The sequence below is a fragment of the Strongylocentrotus purpuratus genome, unplaced genomic scaffold, assembly GCF_000002235.5.
Source record: "Strongylocentrotus purpuratus isolate Spur 01 unplaced genomic scaffold, Spur_5.0 spur5_scaffold_2, whole genome shotgun sequence".
In the NCBI taxonomy this organism is placed as follows: domain Eukaryota; kingdom Metazoa; phylum Echinodermata; class Echinoidea; order Camarodonta; family Strongylocentrotidae; genus Strongylocentrotus; species Strongylocentrotus purpuratus.
This window is the reverse complement of record NW_022145605.1, coordinates 18659687-18683693: the sequence shown is the minus strand read 5'-3', so window position 1 is coordinate 18683693 and position 24007 is coordinate 18659687. Positions and strand designations below refer to the sequence as shown.

The following is a 24007-nucleotide window of genomic DNA, read 5'->3' as shown; positions in this document are numbered from 1 at the left end:
TCCTAAGGTCCTGATCATCATCTCCCATCTTCTTTCTTTCTCAAAGGAAACGAGTGGGATGGAGGAATCCCGAAAGGAGACGTACACATCGTTTAGTTTCCACGTTCCACGTCCGTTGATGAGTTCCCTTTGAAAATGTTGTTGGGGGAAATCGGTAAAATGCAAAGACAGCTCGACGAAGAACGCAATTTCAACACACTAACATGTAAATCTCGAAATTCGCTAATATAAGGCTAAACCACTTTATCCTTAAGATTGCTGATCATTTTTTATAACATAACTATATTTAATTATTTAAACATATTTGTGGCTTACACCCAGTAATACGATCGATTGATCGATCTGTATTGAAAAACAAGTCAGAACAAATCTTAGAAACAGCGGGACTTGAACCTGCATCTGCTTGCCGGGCAGCGACTCTACCAGCAGGCCATTACTGGTCCATGGCACCGTCACGATGAACTAGAAACAAATACCCAAGCTCTCCTGATTTATTAAAAAAACATAACTATATTGTTTATAACCCCCTGCATTGGTGTATGAAAATGAGCCATGAGGGATTAGGTTCCAGCAAGGTTCAGTTCAAAGTCATATTTACTATTTTATAGTCTTTTTAATACAAACTTTACAAAACATTCAAATATTAATTTTAATAATGTTACAGTAACCTTTACATATTGTATAGAGTACTATAAGTACAGTGAATGGGCGTAGCACCTATGAAGCAGGGGACTTGTGTTGGAAACGCCCGAGTGGCAAAGCTTTGCAAATAAGGAGGCATCTTATCGTTATGGACTACATGCATTAAACTTACAATGCCAACACCTACTAGGATACTCGGTTTTCTTGTTGTAGCTATAAAGTGCCATCACAGCCTCGTTCTGACTGAAAATATACCATTCCAGTATGTCTTTGGTGTACACGTTACCTGTCTACGAAATACCTTCATACAGAAAGGTCTTGGAGATATGCCGAGTTAATCAGTTTAATCATGATCTCTATCAGCTCAGATTACAAGCATATCATCTTCAATGATCTTCAGAAACTGTCTGACGTCTTGTCTCCTGCCTGTAAGGTGATATTCATGTCTTGGTTAAAGCTCTAGTTTTCGTGGGAAGCTCGTTTTAAAGATACCTTAGAAAAATCCTGCACAGACGTGCTTGTCTTAAACGTCTGCGTTGCTATCAGCTTCGGAGTATGTTATCATGATTTTCTTTTTGGCTTGTTTTTTCATTCTTACGATCCACCATCTTTACACAACTATGATGAAGGACAATATGAGTGTAAAAATGGTGAGTCTAAGAAGGAAAAACAAACCTAAGAGGAGATGTTTTCTCCCTTGATTTCCCTTTATGTCTTTAAGATCTTTTCAATATTCTTTTGAAAGTCCTATGATTCGTTCTCTTGTCTCTCTCTATAATTTTCCTACCAGTACCAGGTATGTCCTGTTAGCATTACTTTTTCCTTTTTGCATTTCTCTTACTTCATAGTTCATGAGGTTGTTTTGTTCTTCAAACCTTTAATTGGTTGCTTCATGATGTCTTACCCTCTTTTGTTTCTCTCCCTCGTTCATTAAGAACTAAAGCACATAATCTTTCACATATAATGTTACATTCCAGGTAATTTTCATCGAATTAGCATTGCTATGCGGTGACTAGTTCCGTTGAGTTGCCAGAATGTTACATGATATGTCTGGTAATGTATGACTAGCATAGTCCGTACCACATGTGAAGATGGTGTTCTTACCTGGGTAGAGCCATTACGGATATCTCAGGCATTTTGAAGGTATTGCGTGAACATTTCCTAGCTTCAAAAGATTCCACGCACATGCTGTCAATAGTATTCGTAAGCATGACGGATATAAGCAGACATTGTTTCATAAGAGAGTCACAGAGTAAAAAGTTTAGGAGTCATATTCATTGAAATATGATAATATTAACAAAGATTACTTATTAGAAACCAATATATGAAATATGATTTAAGTCTCATTCAAGTACCGTACTACAGGTCCACAACGCGCATAATCTATTTACCTAGATGTATTAGTTTACCTGAAGTGTATAAACAGTTTTTGTTGCTAGCACGGCATAGCACCTTTGAATGAAAATGTGTACTTTTGCTACTTTCCCCATGGATTAATACATAGTTTGAACTGATAATACTAATATTTATCTTGCTATATTTGCCACTTTAGTGTTTTGAAGAAGTTCATAATTTCATCAATCAAGTATCCTTGTTATAACTATGATTATATTCAAATATAAAGTTGGACTCACGTTGATTTTTCTTTTAAAATACACTGCATGTACCTGGGACGACGTCATTCGCAGTTTGTTTTGCAGTTCGTGAAAACTTACCAGACGACGCTATGGCACTGTAGTCGTCAACATGCATGGTTCTGTGTGGGACGTAAAGGCCTTGACATTCAACAAGTATTAAGTTTCTAAATCTTATCAGTACCAGCCCACACCGATCCTTTCATATGGGGCTGCAATGTGTCGCGATGGCCCCTTGTCTTCCCGTGTGCGTTATTTGTGTGTGGGTGTGTTTGTGTATTTCTGGGAGGATTGCGCGTTGGAGAGCAATGCGTGTTATTGCGTTGCATCGATCGTGCATATCTGCTCTTGGACAAGATATGGGCTAAAATAACTTTGTGAAACATCAGAAATGAATACTAAAAATAAGTTTGAGTACTGGTCATGTCAATACATTGAACAAGAAACAGTTTGGAAGCAATCGGGAAAGGTCGATTATGTTGTACAGAGCCTAGGCTTTACTTCCAAGTTTTGGAATTATCAAAATAGAAGTAAAATGCAGTCTTGCTGAAAATCACATGTGCTGCATACAGGAACGAGTAAAGTGGACTGAACACACACTGTGGTATGAAATTTGTGTCCAAACTTGTAAACTATAATTTTCATGCATATCGTCACGTGTATCAAGTATGACGGTATTGGAAGAGCAAACCTATCCAGGAGATATTTCTCGTATCATATTCATCCCAATGAAATGACAAATAATGAGAAATCTCATATCTTATTCTTCGTCTCAACATTCGAACATCACATCAGTGAACAAAATAGTTAAAGATCCATGGCTGCAGTCATAATAGCTACGTGCATATCAGTGCGTTGACGATTATATTTTGACTAAGAAAGAATAGGAAAAAATTATTCATAAGCGCGTTCATTCAAAGATTCGGCTCATTTAGTTAGAGCAACCATCGGGACATGAATCTGGTGACAAGGATGTCATGTAGAGTTTGTTTTTCTTTGTTTAGTCATCCCTCGTAAGTCACGACTTTCTCAACCGAACCACAACCCAATCCTTCCAAGAGCTCTGTCGTCAAACCCATTCTTTATCTTTATCTTTCTTTCTCTTCCCCTCTCTCTCCTCTTCCCTCTTCCTCTTTGAATAAATAGGGAATGCAAAACATCTCGATTTTAACTCATGAATAGTATGAATTTCGTAGTTGTTAATTTGCGCTTTTGTTTGATATTAAAACTACTGAGATATGAGAAGAGGTAAAGATGTTTTTCATGAGGACATTTTTTAATATGGATGACATCTTTAAATGATTATTCATTTTAAAGCTTTTGGGCGCGGCCTGCACCCAATAGCTGAACTGTAACCGTGGACCTACGACTTTTCGTTTCAAATTTAGCACAATGATCGGCATTTAAAAGGGAATTCCGTACATTATGATATGTACGGTTTGGGAAAAATCTTCAATATCTTTCCATTCCATAATTCTATTCGCCCACGCGTCGGGGAGTATTTGATCCGAAAAAGATTTGAGAAAATTGGAAATTCAAGAGACTCACACTGTGTTGTGAGTTCTTATACATGTGCAGTTTAATAGTGAGCTGTTGTGTGGTGCACAGCAGTACTATAACTCTTAAGTTGTCATCATATATAGAGCGATTGCCCAGAACTGTGAAGGGTGAAACATTTCCCATTATTTCTTTTATTTTGTCCTCAAGAGGACAGCCTTGGGAGATAGTTATGATGACTTGTTTTGTTAATTAAAAAAATACTTGGCGTTTATCTTTTCACTGTGTAACAGATATTATAATTAAAGATACTAAACTAAAGTATATTTGCACAAGAATATATTCGCCTAGTTTGTGAATGAATTCCTATTGTAAAGAAGTGGGTTACGGTACCAAGAAACGTAATAATGAAACAGTAGTTCATGTAGGCCTATATTATTAACTTTTCCCTCACGAATGTAAAGTGGGTATCAGATATCTCTTTCACTTAAGTTAAATGTTGACACTTTTATGACACTGCCATGTATGAAGACAAAAAGTAAGCACGTATGATGCCAAAATGTCGTCATAAATATATCGATTGTCATGAGCCCTGATTAGTATGAGGAGTGACATGAAAAGAATTTGATTATCTCACTTATGTAACTGTAAACCAACTGTGATCCAAAAGAATTACTTACAGAGAAACATATGTTTTCAATCGTTAAATATTTCACCCTCTGAAATATATATAATATATGAAGATATCTTTAGAAAAGGGGGCAACTGCATTGCTTTACACAGGGAGGTTGAGTTGTAATCTAGCTACTAATAGGCATGAGGGGTGGGGGACCAATCTGAAATGAATTTCTTTCTTGACAAGCAAAGAGAGAAAAAAAAAAACTTCATATTTTCAGGGTGTCAGTGCAGTCTTAATTAATCGATAGGGGTAGAAATTGTGGCGTTTTAATCATCTATTTTGTTACTTGTTGTGTACTTAATATTATGTCGATTTCTATTGGGCTGGGGTGACACGGTCCCCCTTGCTCCCCTCCGCATTGTGTTACTTTACGCTATAAGCTTTCAAGATGAGCACAGAACTCTTTGGCAGTTGGAACATGCTTCATCGCCTTGACCTTGATAATGTTATCTCTTTTTATTCTGAGATGGTAACACGATAGCACTGGCCTACTTTCCAAGATGGAATGTGGGTCTTACGTGCTTTCTTGCTTCGTTTGATTCTCCGCTCGTCCGCCAAGTGATTCTCTAAACTGAAAAATGAAATGGAGAAGAGATCAATCGAAGACAATAGAATCGAGATATACATGTATAAAGCTTGTCAAACCAAGTAATCCTCCCAAAATACATTCGTGTATTCAATTTCTTACCTATGATCCTATTCTTATGAAATGTTTAATTGCAGGTAAAAGAATGAAATCCTCGTTACTCATTTGGCTTATAATTATATCAACATTACCTTTAATATGGGAGGGGAGCTCACAAAATACGTTTCTCTCGTTTTTCTGCTTCTAATGAAATAATCTTAATAAAAGGGTTGATTTCACCTTTAAAGATGAAGTTGAGTTCTGGTCATGCGATTGCATTGTAAAAGAATAGGTGCGGAATCAACCAGAAAAGGTTGATCATCTAGCATATAAGAATTTGTGTGTATTGCAAGGTTCTGGAATCATCAAAATCATAGGAAATTTGACCCAGACTTGGTAAAGTTACAAACACTGTACACAGAAAGATGTATATAGGACTACACAAACACGTGTAGTAAAAATCCTACCCTGGATTTTTACGATGTTACATGACATATTTAGAATATGAAGGCATTTGAGGAGCCATGCATTTCAAGGAACATGTCTTATCTGATGTTCTTCCACACTTGCATAATAAGAATGATAACGCTCACAAATAATTGTTCACCTCTTCCCAGAACTCAACCATCCCTTTAAGAAGATCAGAGGTTGAGATCAGCATCATGTATAGAGCGGTGAAAAGTCGCTTCCTTCTCGTACGGACTTTGGTGTATCAGTTTTTAGTCCCTGCCATGTGTTTTTGTGCACTGCAAAACAAAGAAGACCCGAAACGGAAAACTAATTACGTAAATTAAATCAAACAGGAGCGTGATAGAAGGCCCGAGTTGAAACCACTTTCCCTCAATAGATCCGCCGGATTCCATCCGTTCACTCAGGTTATGCGTGTTTCAATTTTTGATGTTTTCATTGTCTTTTGTCGGTACCATAGGACGTTGGGGTATATTTATTTACTCATACCTTGCGAAGAATTCGGTTATTAACCGTAAATTGAAACGGGGGTTTTCTCCATGTTGATTTAGCACCAACCTGTAGAATAAATTTCGGAAATTCATTTGGTATGAGGCTTTGTGGAGTGACATTTATCCCCGTGACGATGTGGTGATCGGTGTACTTTAGACTTGAGAGGTTTTCTAAGAATTGAAATCGGTGACGTTAGGGAGAGGAGGAGGAGAAGAGGAGGAAAAGGAGGAGGAAAGAAGGGGGTAATTGAGAAAATGAAATATATATTAAGAAGAAGTTTTAGTAGTGGTAGTAGTAATAGCAGCAACAGTAGTAGCAACAGCAGCAGAAGAAGAATAAGAAGAAGAGGAAAAGGAGAAATGATAAAGATAATGACTGCGTCGATGGTGATGAATACATGATGAAGAAGACATTCAAGAAAGTTATTACAAAATTAATATTAAGAAGAATACGAGATTTCGTTTGAAAGATACATGCAGTAAAACATGAAAAAGTGAATTGCCCATCTTTTACGCATGTGAAATGTCCGAACATGTACCTCCATCAGCACAGGGTTCAAAGATCTGCAAGACTACCGTGTAATGCTAATTGCTTAGAGATAACCCAGTCAAGGTCAAGTTGTTCTTTCGTATTGAAAGAACAGACGACATGCCACTTCTAATTGCTTCGTTCACATGTAAGTACAATATCCTCCTACAGCTTGGGTTCGTGATCTGCACTTTTTTTTGGATAGGTTTTCAAATGTACATTACAATTCTAGAATTCTTATAGTTTACATCGAGAGGTGGATGACTTACATACTATTTTGGAAATCTTCTAACTGGTCAAGTAATATGGAATTTTTTTAGGGGAACTTTTTTTGAAATTTCAGATGCGCGTGTTGAATGTGAAGGCAATCGGATCAAATCATATAAAAGTAAATCATTGACCAGGTATGAAATCTAAGACTTCAGAATGTTTTTACGGTGATTAAAAAAAACACGATTCTCTCAGAGAAGTTTAACATTTTATTTCATTTCATCGAAAAGTATATTTGAGCAAATGTCCTTTTAAGTAATACAACAAAACTAACAGTATCCCAGCAGAAGGTATTTTCATTATTGTTGTTATTAATCATTTATTCATTTATTTATAATTGATATGTAGGTTTATTTATACAATATACATCCATTTATTAGAGTTGTGCTGTACATATAGCCGTTACCGTCCTGTTTTCGCAACAGCAATAACAAAAACAACGACATGTTTGCGAAAATGTATTTATGAATTTGATGGACATTTGTGAACTGATGCGTGGTTTGAATTCTACCGCCACACATTTGATTACGAGTGAGAGAACATCTGGTTATCTAGTCTATACCAAGAGGTTCGGTATGATCGCTGAGCCTTAAAGAGAAGCTCATTGTTTCATGGAATTGAATACAATATTCCATAACTTGTATTTTATAATAATAATAATAATAGTGTAAACCCATAGAGCGCACACACCGTCCAGGGACGCTCATGGCGCTAGCTCAGCAACAGTTCTCTTTGGTACAAGTAAAGTAAATAATTTTGCAATATTTTTTGCAATGTAGGATTTTATCGTGTGTATTATCTTCCTTTTTAGGCCCATAACTCATTTATTTATTTCAAGATATCTGTGCAGCTTTGACCCAATTGTTTTCTTTTAAACATTAGTTATTAGGCAGATTGCTGATCTTAAAATAAGTGCATGCACTTACACTTTGTTGGTACCGTAAAGCTTGAATCTCGAGTCCTGAATCTTCCCTTTATCTTGTAAGCAATTATTTTCAATTTTGTAATTAATACATGCATGTTCTGCCTTTAAAGTAGGTGTAGGTTCGTAAATCATGGGGAGATAGAGATTAATCTCAATGTCTTTTGATATCTAAACTCATGCCAAGGCTACCAGCAGCCTATATTGTAATGCAATGTCTGACCATAGACGTAATAGAAATAATTTAGGCGGGATGTGACGAGTGAGACATTGATTGAAAATCCGATCGTCTGCTTAGAGTACACGCCTCAGCTGTTTGTCCACAGGTCCCGATTTATCTCAATTAAAACATCATCAATCGATGCCGAACGACCCAATGTATTGCTCTCGATTCCTCACCGGAGATAACGAAAATTATTTTGATCTTTCTCTTTAAAGAGAAAGTTGAGTTCCAGGAAGAGGTGAAAAATAATTTGTGAGCGTTATCATTGTATTATGCAAGTGTGGAAGAACATCAGATAAAACATGTGCCCTGAAAAGTATGGCTCTTCAAATTCCTTAATATTTTAAATATGGCATGTAACATCATATAAATCAATATGGATCTTTATGCCACATGTTTGTGTAGCCCCATATACATCTTTATGTGTACAGTGCTTGTAATTTTACCAAGGCTGGGCCAAATTTCTTATCATTTTGATGACTCCAGAACCTTGTAGTACACACCAAATACTTATATGCTAGATGATCAACCTTTTCTGATCGATTCCACAACATTTCTGTCACAATGTAATCGCATCACCAGAACTCAACTTCATCTTTAAATCGGAAAGAGGAATCAAACTTCAACAATAATGTTCCTAGTGATCTGTTTGGGAAAATAATGTAGAAGTAAAAGTGTATGAGTGAAAAGGACAGAAAACAGTAATTGATATAGAAAACACATTGGAAAGCATAATTGCCGTTCGTTACGATCCCTTTATTTTAATGTGAGGCCCAACTTTATGAAGAAAAAACAACATGAAAAGCAGAATGAGTTCGGAAGGAGATTCGGAGGAAGTAGATTTCGTTTATCATCTGATTATTGTCAGTTGTATTATTGTATATAATTTAAAAAGAGGCTTCATTGGCTTAAACACTATAACATCAACAAAAACACTAATTTCCAACTCAATGAATTTTAAACACCTTTGCATGGTTATCTGAGCCCATTGATTGAACTCAACATTCACGTTTATTTAGACAAAGTATGTGAAGAAATAATATTTACATCAAATGGAGTAAACCCCAAATTATGATTCGATATTTGCTAGAGAAAAAGCCCGAGATAAAGTAAAGCTTGCAACGTAGGCCTTCACAGTTGATTTATCATTACGTCAGACTTATAAATGTAAATGGTAGCTGAAGTATTATTTATGTCAAAGAGAGTTGTCCAAGCGCTTGGGTCATATGATAGGCTATTACCTCCCATACGGATTAATAAAGACAGTTATATTAATGACCGATGACACTTTAATTGGTACGTCAGCAAACACACAACAGGTGAACATCCGGGTACTACATGTCTGACTAGACCTCGTTAACATTCATTCATCGGGGTGAGGAAGACTGGACAAGCGTTTTCACTGATATATCTCTTCTTGCAGGATATTACAGGATGACTAAAAAACTGTGGTGTAACCCTGGAATTACTATGGTGTAACACGGATAAAAACCGTCAAGCTAAATTCTTTCACTGGTCACTTAGCTTCGAGCAAGGTGCACATAGAGTTTGCAGGATGAAGGTCACGTATTAAAGTAGGGGCGTTTAGACGGTGGCTGATCCATAATTTCGGGGGGGGGGGGTAGGGTTGCCCCCCTCCAAATGGTATTCTAAAATCTAAGGTACCTGAGGTGGTCGAGATAAGCCGCAATAATTATTGTGAGGGGGAGGGAGGGGGCTTGGGGAGGGGTACATCTTTTTTAATTTCTGTAGGCCTACTCCATGCCATATTGTATAGAATCGGGTGCTCATATGTCTTACATGACGTCCAAGGATCCGCTCCTGGTATGTTTTCTTTCAGACGGGAAAGTCATAAATAAAGTCCTTTTTGAACCTCAGATTTTTCGTTTTGTTCATGAAAGTTTAATTCCTTCACTTTCTATAATCTCTCTTAATACATGTCTGATCACAAAGTGGTCTATTTCTTCCACAAAGAAAATATCATGATACACGGGATTGTTGAATAAAAAAGAATTTGCACGACTTCTGGCCTCTTTGCTCATTAGCATATAGGCTTGCAGACTCACTTGACGAATCAAACATAAACTCTCAAATGGGGTCATTAAACACCTGAAATATTCTCCCTGCCTGCCCCCGTAATTCTTGCGCGGTAATTGTAAAGAACCATAAAAGTTTCATCACGAGGAAATGGCGCACATGCTCGATGCCATCAAGATATTGTCACAATGTTATGTAATCAATCGGAAAGATTCGTCTCGAAATGGCAAATTAGCCGACAATTGAAGCAGGAGGACGCGGTTGAGATGGCGAGTGATTGCCAATGGATCTTCTACATTTGTGGGTTTTTTTGCCAATGAGGTAGCAAAAAGTGAAATATGAATAATATTACATCATTACACATGTACCACGAAATGTATTATTTAGGATTACATAAGAAACGGAGGTGACTTGCATACTTTCTTCCTTTTCGCCGTGAATGTAATTTTTTTAAATTTAGTCTTCTATTGTAACTACTTTTTGAATTAGTTTGATGACATTACAAATATTTTTTAATTTATCACTTTGATTATTATTTTTTAGTTAAGACGATCTTTTCTTTTAAACTAGGCTATGCAGGATTCATTGAACATGCCCCCAAATAACTAAGGAAAATTGTACTTGTACTTTTGGGAATTAAACTCTGGGTGTAGTTTGACCAAACAATTTTCTTACAACGAAAATATGAATTAACTTTTTTTGTTACTCTCTTCCAGATACTGTGAAGTAATAATAATTTAAATGGACTCATTGTTTTTGTTTTTTTCGAGCGACAGGAAATCTTTTAAGAGCTTGGGGGGACATAGTACACAGAATAAACACTACATAAACTGTGTAAATTGCTGTTGTTAGTGATAAAGATATTATTGAGTAATATCAAGTAAAAGACTAACAGCAAAATAAAAATCGAAGCATTGCTCTAAATGTATGGCCTAGAGCTTTACATTCACTCGAGAATGATAGCATTTTCCTTTGACGTCCTTAAGAACGTAAAGTCGTCTTAATCGGAAAGATTGATTAATTTGCTTGTAATTAAATTAAGTCATTATGTGATAATATGCTACACTAATCGGGGGTGAGCAGACGGTATTTGTCAACGCGCTAATTTAAGAGACGGGAAACGGTTAAGTGTCAGAAATCCGTTTTGTGGTCATTCTAATGCTGCTTGAAATACAGACTAACATCAGGCAAACTCTATATATTGTGTATACCCGAGTCATTCAATTTCAGACAAAAATATTCGTATAGTATCTTTTGCTTTTTTGTTTTAACGACATTGTTTAGGAGCCCACTTGGAATAAACTATCAGTTTTCATGTTTTTTTTCTTTCATCCTAATAGACCTCCAATACATATTCCATTTTTTAAAATTTATTTATTTATTTATTTATTTATTTTTTATTTATTTATTTATTTATTTATTTATTTATTTATTTATTTATTTATTTATTTATTTATTTTTTTGGGGGGGGGGGGGGGGGGGGTCGTAATTGATGAATAAAAAAGAATAAAATAAAATGAGTTGTAATGCCTCACGTTTGTTTTGCTTTTCGTTTAACAATATATCTTGGTACTGCGCTATACGGGTGTTATTTCCTTTTCTGCCACAGATGAAGATGCAACCAATTCAGCAGAATTACGTTTGTGCTCTTTTTTTCTGTTCATCGTTTTAATGTCCCCCTTTAGTCTATTCTTTTTAGAGAAATTGAAATGAATTTACAGAAACTATTGCGCACGAAAGAGAATTGATGAGGGATTATTATGGTGAAAAGGGAATTGAAAAGAAGGTTAAGAGGAGATACAGTTGTATAAGAGAAATAAACAGAGTCAGAGAAAACGAGAACAATAACACAACTTCATCTACCAACCAACCATTTCGTGAAAGTACATGAACCTCTGCATAATATTGGAATAGAAGATTGTTGTGTCACTCGTTGGTAGAGTACCCGTAGTTTTTGATCCCGATGACAGGCTGGTATTATCTCCCTGTCTGCCCCATGAATGCTCTCAAATACTCCACAAAACGTCATCATCTATCTATTGGGCGGTCGCTAGCACTTCACAATAATAGAAAGCTTATGCTTACCCTTGATAGCTGGTGATCATTTTCAAGGCGTGCGCCCTTCACAATCATCTCGTATTTGTTGCAATATTTTATTTTTCATCATTCTATCATCTATATTTCGGGGGGTGCGGTGAATGAAAATAGTGATTCATGAACGCTACTATTGAATTAGAAAAAGAGGAATCTTGGTTTCGACATTATACGATATTATCAAAAATAGTCAGAAAAACATTACGTTGTATGTCTTCTTACCTCATAGTACATCATTACGCATATTTGACGCTTAACTTAAATCATTTAATGTAAATTACCTATCCATACTTAGTTACAAAAACAAGCAAACCAATCACCCAACAAGCAAAGATGCAATAAAATAATAACATCATATCATGAGTTATACCGTCCGTAGACGTTGCTATATTCCATTTATTATGTAACACACATTCCACACGCAGAATTGTGTATGTATCTGCTTGTAACTGTAAGCCTACGTCTTCATGAAAATTGTATGCTGTTTCAGTTATTCATATATCCTTTTTATTAGAAAACAATTATTGATTGATATTAGTTTGTGTTTGTTCAGTGTTTGGAATGAAATTGTTGTTCGCTATTTAATGAAAGCGAGAGAGGAAGATGTTTAAATATGGTGCTTCTATTTATAGTTGCGTTTTTGTGTAACACCATATAAATATTAAACAAATTAATACAAATCAAAAACATTAAACAAACAACAACAAAAATAAACAAACAAAACACACAAATATGTACATGAATGCTTTCAGTATGTTGTTTCATGTACTGGTCATCCGATATTTGAAGACTAACACAAACAAAAACTTCGAGAAAGAAAAATAAAACGTTTGAAGCTACAATGAAGTATTAGTCATCCGAAACGGAAATCGTTCCATTATGAACACGTTGTAGATGAGTTTCAGGGGAAAAAAGAATAAAGAAAAACAAAGACAAGTTGCTCACTGGCTTATGCATGTCACCGCGTTCTGCCCTGCGGCTACGGAACCCGAGGTCATGACTAGCCTCGGGCATACCCGGGAGCTTCGGCAGCCGGGCAGGGATGTTGCCCGATGACATACCGATTGCGTCAATTCATTACAAGAACATTCTCTCGATTCTTTATGAGTCATAAGTCGTTGTGATTGGGGTTTTCTCAAAAGACAATGAAGTTTGTAACTGTATCACAATGGAAATAAGTATTTCGTGTTTTATTGTTGAAATATTGAGCATGTGTGTCATCCTACGTTTGTGCTATAGAGGAATGAACGATTATCACTGTCTAAAGCATCTACAATGTATCAAAAGGCATATCTGTAAAACCCAAACTGTTTTTAAAATCCCGAAACAGAATTGCGAATGGTAGGAATTAACTCTCCCTATCAACCTAGCGCGAAATCGGTAAAGATTATCGCTGTGATAAATTTCATGAATAACGATAAGACTCATGAATCCCCCCCCCCGGCAAAATCATAGGACCAAATTTGGTGTAATGTAAAGGGTGTGACTCTGCCCAACAAACGTATATATTATTTTAAACATAAATTGTCAACAAAATGTTTTGTTTGTTGGTAAAACGATTAAGACTGTCGAAGGGAGAGAGATATATAGGTGTATTGCTACGCATATCTCTCCACCATGTCCCCATCAAGAAAGTTAAGGGGAATGCCATTTCACTTCAGCCTTCTACGTCATCAATAACACAAGAAATGGAATACGGTCACGCCAAAACGAATACATCATCTAGCCGAAGAGAAAGTATACAAGAACTCCCCCAGATCCAATTCTGTCCAGCGTAGTCAACTACGTTCTTTCAAACGCTCAAACTGTCAGTTGATGATGCGGGGTTACATCCAAATTTGACGTTGACAAATTTGTTGTCAACTTTTGGCGCAAGTGTTTTCGCGCGCAATGCAGTGATCAGACGACAGTTTCAATTCCGATATGAAAATGTGGAGCGTTTTGCACGCAGCATATTGCCAGGGATGCATCGCATAGACTTCGCAATTGGTCTTTGGCTTGGGGTTTGAGCAAGAGAAAACCTGGCCATGAATTATGAAATAAATATACGATTTGACGCAAGAATGTGATCCTAACAAACAACCAATTATAAGAAACAAAACTGAAATCGAATGTGCTTGCTTGTCAGTCGCAAATCCTGAAAAGTGTACATAGTTCAAGCCGTATAACTTTCCCGTTGACACTTTATTTAAAGTTGACAAGATGAAAGATGCTGGGTTTTGGCGTCGACAAGATGTTGATAGGTTGGGCTAAGTAAAATTTTAACCTTTGAAGTGACAATAGAATAACAAACCTCCACAATTTGTTGACGTTTGTTATTTATGATTGAGCTGTGAGTTACAACCCAACTTTGTTCATGAAGATGAAAGAATGATGCTATATAGTCTACTAAGTGGAGAATATACCATCCAAAATCTTTATTCTCTTGAAGAAAGCACAAAGTAGACATAAGTTAAAGACTCCGGTAATAGCATTCTATAGCCAATCGACTTATTGATTTATTTCAATACATAATTTTAGAATTGATCAAGAAGTCAACGACAAGATTTATGGGATTCTATCTCCATCAAAACGATTAACTTTACCCGTGTTAACTGCATTCAATTTAATATAGGCTAATAAAATGCAACATAACTAATTTTAATAAAGTAAATACTAGTATATATGAGTTTAATAGATTAGTATTTAGGAAAATAAGGAGCGTTATCGATAAAGTAAGTGATGATTTGTTTCAAAGGTGAATTAAAAAAAACTCTTATACAACGCATTAAACAAGTCAATCGACAGTTATTGATTTCAATGATTACTAATTCCGAGAATTCTACTATTAAATTCTATAAATACTTCTCGATTAATCTCCGAATCACCATGGATTTAATTTTTCATTTTTTAATCTTCTATTTTCAGACGGATGTTTCCTACCTTTCAAGTGAAGATCTCTGGGATGGACCCTATGGCCGAATACATCCTTATGATGGACTTTGTTCCGGTAGGTTCATGGTCTTCGAATTTATCTTGCCTGTTATGAATGAACGGGGCAATGGCGGATTCCATCTCTTATCTACAGTATAATCCAACTGCATGTCCCTAATGAGGGAATTCATGTAAACCAACAGTTCGCTACATATAGGAAAACTCTAAAATGATTATCGGTTGTACATGTTTTATTCCTTTTGATAATCTTTCAATAATAATTATAAACATATAGAATGTACATATAGAAAGTGGGATCGTAAGAATTGTGATGTAAAATATTGTGAGCGGTTACTTATTCATACACGAAAATAGACATAAGGTACTCAATTTCGAGTGAGTGAACCCTATTTCAATCTTCTACCCGCTTTCTCTTTCTCTCTCTCTCCCATCTCTCTCTCTCCCTCTCTTCTATCCCTCTTCTTACAATTTTATTCGTTTCTTCCTCCGTCTCTCCGGATTTTTTCTTTCTTTGCCTTCTCTTTTTACTCTCTCTCTCTCATTCTCTTCATGTCACTCCTCCATCTGTATTTCTTTCTCTCTTTCTCCTTTTCTTCTACTATTTTGACTATCTGTCTATCAACCAATCTCCCTATCTATATCTCTATCTTTATTTCTACTATTTGACTGTCTGTCTACCCGCTCTCTCTCTCTCTCTCTTTCTTTCCCATCTCTATCTCTCTCTCTCTCTTTCTCTCTCTCTCTCTCTCTTTCTCTCTCTCTCTTTCTCTCTCTTTCTCTCTCTCACCTATACAGGTTGACGACAAGAGATACCGTTATGCTTTCCACAGCTCAAGTTGGCTAGTAGCTGGTAAAGCCGACCCGGAGATGCCGGGTAGGATACACGTTCACCCGGACTCCCCAGCCCGTGGTGCGATGTGGATGAAGCAAATTGTATCGTTTGACAAACTCAAGCTGACGAATAATCTTCTCGATGATAATGGGCATGTAAGTTGCTATCATTATTATTTCTTTACTGCAACCAAAACCTTTTGAGATTTTATTTCAAATACAAATACAAACAGATAGATAACAATGGGAGAAATAGATATGTGATTAACAATGTGCCACAATCAAATTATTACATATTACAATGAAAGAACGAATTAATTCATTTCCCGACGAAACTACTAATTAGAAAAAGAGATCCAATTCACATTCTATTTATTCAATTTTCTAATATAATTATTAAAAGCAACCCCAAAACCCAATCAATTTATAATATCAAGTAAATGAAGCAGCACATAACAATTATTATCATAATGATATCTCCCTGATAAAATATTTTGATTGACATAACACACTGATTGAATTCACTTTTCAATATTGATATGTTTCATACTTTCAAAGTTGATCAATATGGATTTCAGTTGTATTTGTTGTATTTGTATTTGTATCCATGATCGATATTCACATCTGGGATGGAGTTCGCTCTGCAAAATGAATATTAAATTATATTTTAAACCAACCGGGCGAAGGAGTGATAGCATTTAAAAATTGTTTTGGTCATTCATAATTTTCTGGACCTCGCACTATAACAGTTGCATCCAGCTGTGAAAGTGATTATGGATCTACCATTTTGAAAGACTGCGTCTCCACGGCTTTTTCTAACTTTGGTTAAACACTTCAGGTATTAGAGTGTGAAAAGTTTGATGTTTTCTTTTTTTGTTTGTGACTTTAGATTATCTTAAATTCAATGCATCGCTATCAACCTCGGTTCCACGTTGTTCATGTAAGCGGACGAAAGGACTTTGAGAACGCACCGGAAAGAGATTTCAAATGTTTCATCTTTCCAGAGACACAATTCACTGCAGTCACAGCATATCAGAACCACAGAGTAAGTTAATACCTGGGGTATTTTTGTTTGTTTGTTTGTTTTGTGTGCGTTTGTTTGTTACATGTTTCATCTTTACAGAGACACAATTCACTGCAGTCACAGCATATCAGAACCACAGAGTAAGTTAATTATACCTGAGTTATTTTTGTTTGTGTGTTTGTTCAAAGTTGTTTTGTGTGCGTTTGTTTGTTACATGTTTCATCTTTTCAGAGACACACTTCATCGCAGTTACTGCATAATTATCAGAACCACAGAACAAGTTCATCATATTTTATGTATGTTTTGGTTTTAATGAGCTAATACGAAGCATGACCATATTAAACCATACCTGTTAAATTTGCAACAGCCAATAGACATATTGGAATTTATCGAAAGGAATCGGTGAAGAAGAAGGGCACTGGTGTAAAATGTTCTGTTATTTATTTCTATCTGCATATTTTAAACCACATATGGCTGTAGTGCCTCTAAAAAGTGGTGTTGTTGCGTAATTTTTTGTATTTGGAAAAGAGCAAAATGCAACTTTAAACCATGTGCAATATTTACATCTATGTTTTTTAAAGCAAGTTTGTATCAATTCCTTGTCACACTATCACAGGTGTATTCTTGAGCGCATATAATTCTCAGCTATTAGAATGGGGACTGAGTTTTAGCTTTCAAGTGTATCACTCATATAATTTAAAACGAATTTATCTTGTCCTCAAACAGTTTGCATGTAGGTCTATACATTTGGTATTCACTACTCATACTTGTATGCATGCAAGCATGTTTATAGATGGAATGAGTCGTAGTAGGGGTATATATGCATTAATGTAAAGGGCAATTCAACCTTTGTATAGTTCATTTGAATGGAAGCTGGAAAATCATAGAAACAGATTGGCGAAAGTTTGAAATAAATCGAAAAAATAATAATACAGTTATGAATGTTGAAATATAAGATCACTACAGCTTAGCGAATATCAAATTGGCAAGTTTGTCAGTGGTTTGTTACGTAGTGAGTAGTGATGAATAACTCTTTCGTTTGTCAAGTACACAAATATCGCTAATATATGTTTTTCTCCTTGGGGCACTAGTTAAGATATATTATGGATAATTTATTATTACAGATTCTCCAAAAAGAAAAGACAATCCCGAGTCCAAATATTTGAAGAAGAATGATAAAAAGTCATTATGTGTGTCCTGAACATGTCGGGGGTTGTCCGCCACTACATCACAGATTACCGATTCAGCCAATTTGAAGAGCTAATACCTATAGTGATTACAACTTTTAAAAATTCATCACTTTCTATATTTTGTCCGATTTAATTCAAACTATCACCTGCAGTCTACTTCTCTGATTTTCTGCTTTCTTCTAAGAGTAGTTTGCTATCAAGGTTGGATTGCTCTTTAACATTCAGCGGTGTGTTGTTCGTTTGAACTTGCATCTGCAACTCGGCTTTGACCTATAACCTCGAGAGTGCAAAGGGAATATACAGCTAGGATCACAAAAGCAAATACTGGGCAAGAATCAGAACTATAAGAAAAAAGCCACAGCCTAAAGCTATCGCTGGCTATATGCGACCATATTGGTTTATTACATTCTGATAGTAAGGAGATAGCTATGTGAGATATTTCGACGAAAACAGTTGAAGAGGTCTTAAATTTACACTGAGTCTTGGGCATGGATGTGTGTTATTATTCTGATCCCATCCGGGTGTTATAAACTCTTCTACCCAACATGAAGGAATAATTTTAGATGTGCGTATTGCTCATGTAACAAATGAAACACCAACAACATATTATTGGTCACAAATCTAATACGGGGTAAGTTTTAGTATAGTATCGAAAGGAAGGAGTCGAAAGGTTATCACATTATTGTGTACATCATTCATGTTAGTCTTTACCAGAATAACAATTATGAAATTGTGCCTATGATTACAATGACCGCTTACCTGTACTTGTGAATACTTTTTTGTTTCTGTTTCGTTGTTGTGTTTTTTCAAACAATATTAAAGTGTAGTATATAAAAGATGAAGGCGGTTACAATAGCATCTTAAGTCGCCCATGAAATTGCTTACTTATGTCGCCAAATTTTAAAATCAGAAAGGGATCTTTGCCCTATCACATGGGAGTTTGCAAACTGGTACCAAGTTAGTCCACCCGGCTCCCTTTATTCTGTTCTCAGTCACCGATGAAATTCAAACACTATTCTTCCTTAATCCTACCCTGAATTAGACCTGTCTGATCTTTATCTACAGTGAAGGAAAGGGTTTTGGTAAGAAGAGCTCGATCCCCCTTCATGACTCCCCCTATCAAATCACAAAACAACCTCTTCGTCTTCCCACCACGGGGAATAAAATGATCTCAAACGGTCCAATTTTCCGCCGACCCAACCCCGGCTTGGGCCAACCAGTGGCGTATCCAGAACTTTGCGTTAGCAAAGGAAAAATGTCTGAGCTTACGGTGGTATATTTATTTAGTTCAGCAATTGAACAAGTTTTCGAGGGCCCCGATTTGCTTTAGGGGGAAGATATTACTCTATATATATATATATATTTAAAAAAAAAAAGGGGAATTAAACATTGGCATTCATGAATTGAAGCTTTAAAACCGAACACAAAAGGCGGTTTAGATTGGTTGGATGTCAAGTCGGGATTGATGTTTTGAGTGATGATAGTCGAAAATATATCAGGAGCAGTGCCATCGATGAGGAGAGCTAGGGCAACCCGGTTTGAGTGGCCACAATAGGGGGATAACTGCTTTGTTGGCAGGGCCTAAAATAAAAGAATATACGCTATGTTGTGACACTGGAAACAAGTTAGGCAAACTCTGTGTGTAGTTGGCTCTGATCAGGATTCAGGAGGGGTACATCGCACACCTTGCCCTTCCTTCTGATATGCTGACGGGGCCAGCCCCCTTTGTTTCTTCCAAGTGCCATCAGTCAACACAACCAGCCTATTGGTTTAAATATCAGATAATGTTCTGCTGTTTCCCATGCGTCCGGGAGATGAGATAGATATTGTATCACATTTCGCGCCAAAAATTACACACGGCGCCTGTCTCTCTGTCTCTCCCATAGACCTAGTCCTAAACCAATGCCTCTGGCTCTAAGATGAGTCTCTATATCTGTTATGATTTTGTTCCTTGGGGTCCGGGGAGATCTTATTAACCTAAAAAATGAAACCGCAATCTGTTGTTCCCAAGTAAAATGTGTTATCTTCCACTTTAAAGTGATAATGTACTTCAAAATGGTGACGCAGTTTTCATAACGCTGCGGTTTTGGATAGTGAAATTAGAGGTGTAATTGAATGATGATAAATTACAGGTGTAAAATAGGCTTATATCACAAAACCATAAAAACCAAATTCATTGACATTCTAAATATTTGCAAGGTAATGTCAAATTATAACTTACAATCCAGCAAACAATGAATACTGGTTCTGATGTATTCGGAAGCCTATGTCGCAACAAGCAAGCCAAATAATGCTATAATTTCACTACTAACTGACTCTTAATAGGTAATAATATGTGTTGGAGGGGACAATCACCCCAGCCCCCTTATCGCCACCCTTGAGTACAAGACAAGTATATTATGCAAAGCCTGAAACTTACCGCGTGCATGAGCTCCATCACGGCTGCGTCGTGACTGGGTAATTCAGGGTCACGTGACAAACAGGATCTGTTACGTCTGAATAACGATGCTAATCGTTTTAATTGCCACATCACGATTAATTAGTTTGTCTTGTAATGCAAATTCGCCCCGCGGGCACTGACCTTCGACGAGGGGCAGGGGGGGGGGGGTGGATTTTGTAATGTTAGGACCATTTAAAGAGTAAGGACAAAAAAATTATGATTCGAAATTCAAATGCTCATGCTGGCACCCCTTCCCCTCTCTCACTCCTTCTATATCTCTATTTTTTCTCTGCCTTTCTTTCTCCCAGTATATTTCCCCCTCTATCGTCTCCTTTTACATTAAACTGAGTCTGCATACATAACTTGTGTGCGCGTGAGCGTGTGTGTGAGCGTCCCCTAATACCGTCAATATTAGGAATTAATTACGACGACAAAAGGATATCAAAGATGTATTTCAATAGCCTGTCAAAATTTCCTTGAAATATGCCCTGTGTAATTATGGTGTTATTTTTCTCTTCATCACAGATAACACAGCTGAAGATTGCCAGCAATCCCTTTGCGAAAGGCTTCAGAGAGTGCGATCCTGATGATTGGTGAGTTCTAGATCTAGGGCCCGTTTCATAAAACTTGATATCAATAACAAGTTACAAGCTACTGTTATAAGCTACTGAAATCATGGCATGTGATTGGCTGAGAGCAAATTTTTCATAGAAATTTAGCATTTGTTATAGATAAAAGGTCACTGATGGACATCACTTTGAACTCTATTACATGCACCTTACCTATACAAAATGGAGGTGGGCTCGTATGATACTCTCCCTATTATATGTGAAGTATTGCAATTTCTGGACGCAAGAGTCTCTATTATTTCTTCATGACTATAACAGTTTCATAAGAACACACACAGATATATCACATCGCTCTTTGTATCTTGATCATAATTATCATGGAGATTTACATTAGACCTTTTTTCTCTCTTCTACGTTTGTTTAAAGCAGATTTATTACAATTCCATAATCATAATGATTACAAATACAAATTACTACATGTTTTAGAGGTTTTTCATATAATTTTATGATATCTGACCTCACATTTCACACATTAGAATTATTGAAAACATTAAGTAGAAACATAACAATTTATACTTGGTTACAGATTACGTTTCTGGAAAATTATTTTTCCAATGACTTCTTTTTATTGAGCGCCATGTTTCCTACCCCATGCAACCTTATACGTTAAATCCGAACATTTATATTTTACCTGTGCTTTTATAATTTTCAGAATTGTTTTTGTATTAGTTCCTTTATTATCAACTGGCTGTTGTTTTGGTTTGATTATTTGCAGTTATGGCCCGTGCCGAGATCTGGGGGTGGCTACCTCCAACTACAAGAACAGTTGCCCCCGGTAAATTATTTCCTATTATTTTTTTTTCATCCATTATGATTTTTACCTGATTTATACCACCGAATAATACAACCTGTTTCACAAGTCACATATTGCTTTGCGTTTATGATACATCTATCCTTCGAAATTCATAAATGACACTTTTAAAGTCAGCCTACTGTACATTACTTAATATATTCGCATTTGATGTATTTTTAGTTCAATAATTTTCTAAAGTAGTTATTGCAATGACTCAATTTCTCTTCAAATTGAATAGAATATATTTGTATATCTATTTCTTCCAGCGTTATTAGTTTCATGCTTGCCTGTTGTGTTAATATTAGTTTATTTTACATCACGCTCATTTTTCTGCATGTTTGGTAGTTGAAGATGTGATTAAACGTCTAGAGACCCTTTCAACATTTTGAGCTTTAGATCATAGCAAAAAGATCCATATTCATTGTTCATAATTAATCAGTAATTCGGTTTTCCTCACAGTTTATTCGCTTATTTGTAAATCGAAATTCGCTTATAAGAGAATACTAACTCGCAACGAAACATGAAACATGAAACATGAATTCGCCATTTCTTTAACTTTCCCCAAGCCACCATACTAAGAGACTGGTAACAGATCATGTTTCACGTATGACACCCACGGGATGGCACTGTGATGTTGGTATAAGTAATTAGCACCTCTCTGTTGCACCATCCAGTAGTGACACGTGATTCATCATAGTGTCAGTGTTGCACTCGCTGGTGTGAAATCATACATCAACTTTCATGGATTCGGCATCACTTTTTTTTTAACGAATAAAGATATATCTCATTGATTTTCCAGATATATTTAGAGGTGAAAGAGTTTGGGAAAACCCCTTTTAATTGTGCCATTCGATTATAGCAGACAGATTTACAAAAACATCGGGGATTGATAAAAGTAAGGGAAAAAAAAGGAAAGAAAGATTAATTTTAGATTTATTTTCAGAATTGGATCTGTCCATAGATTCCCCGATAGTAAGAAAATGTCAGTCATTAATTGAATTTAAGTGAAATTTGCTTCCTCTGTGTATTAAAAGGTAACATAGTTTCTTCTGTTGAATACACAGTCGTAATAAAAAATAGTTGTTCATTACAACATATTTTTTATCTTTACTATTTTGTAAGCTTCTTTGTTTAATGTTTTCTTATCATATTTCTTTTATCTTCTTCTCTTATGTAATTTTTTTAAAAATCGTTCTATCATTTTCTCTTTCTATCTTAAGTTTTCTCATGTTATTCTTTGTTTATCTATCTGTCATTTTCTCTTAATGTCTTTTGTTATTCTTTTAAATTGTAATCTCTTTCTCCCTTTCATTACTTTTCCTCCAAAACACACTCCCTTGAAGATCGCCTCCTGGCTCAGTTTGATATCACACTGCACGTTAGTTGGGGGCGATCTAGGAAGCGAACCGGTCCAGAAGACCACATCGCGAAGTGGTCTTATGGGCAAAGTGGTCTTCTGGATCGGTTGTGCTTTCACACTCACAGTGAGACCAATCAAACGTAGATCGGTCCAGGAAGTGAGTGAGAAAGTGGTCTAAAACGCAACCCCAAATCAACCCAAGCATCCAATCAATCAGATCGTAAATTTAGAATTTGTATTTGTTTTTTGAACCACATTTGAAATGACAATCCTTTAAGCAAGAAGCCCCTGAATTTTTAACTGAAACCATCTTTTGAAGCCTGGTACATGAATAATTGGACGGTTCCACCACTGTCTACTAGTATCATTAATATGAATGTTGCCTTTTGTTTCTTTTCTTGCAGCATCATCGAGATCCTGCCTCATGGCAACGGTCCACGAGCCCGTAACCACCACCGTCCCAGCTCGCTACAAATCGTGGGTATCACAAGAAGTCGCCCAGTACAACAAAGAGCGCAACATCCGAACGACATAAGTAAGTTTTCTTCTCCTCGATCGCTTTTTTCCGTTTTTCTTTTCCTAGTTTCCCCGTTTTCCAAGTGTCACTTCAGTTCCATCTTTGTCACACACACACACACACACAAAAAAAAAAATGTTAATCATGTTTCATGTATCTTTTCTTTTTCACTTTATGC

The 24007-nt window shown here is 36.2% G+C and overlaps 1 protein-coding gene across 2 annotated transcripts in view; it reads left to right on the top strand.

The window, feature by feature from the left end:
- LOC585491 (T-box transcription factor TBX1) overlaps nt 1-24007 on the top strand; it is a 47772-nt gene that overhangs the window by 20558 nt on the left and 3207 nt on the right. For both annotated transcript variants that reach the window (XM_011664532.2, XM_011664531.2), the window contains exons 3-8: nt 15019-15100; nt 15841-16032; nt 16766-16921; nt 21056-21123; nt 21875-21934; nt 23717-23847. In XM_011664532.2, the coding sequence (XP_011662834.1) occupies nt 15019-15100; nt 15841-16032; nt 16766-16921; nt 21056-21123; nt 21875-21934; nt 23717-23847 (689 nt within the window). The remainder of the gene's footprint in view (nt 1-15018; nt 15101-15840; nt 16033-16765; nt 16922-21055; nt 21124-21874; nt 21935-23716; nt 23848-24007) is intronic.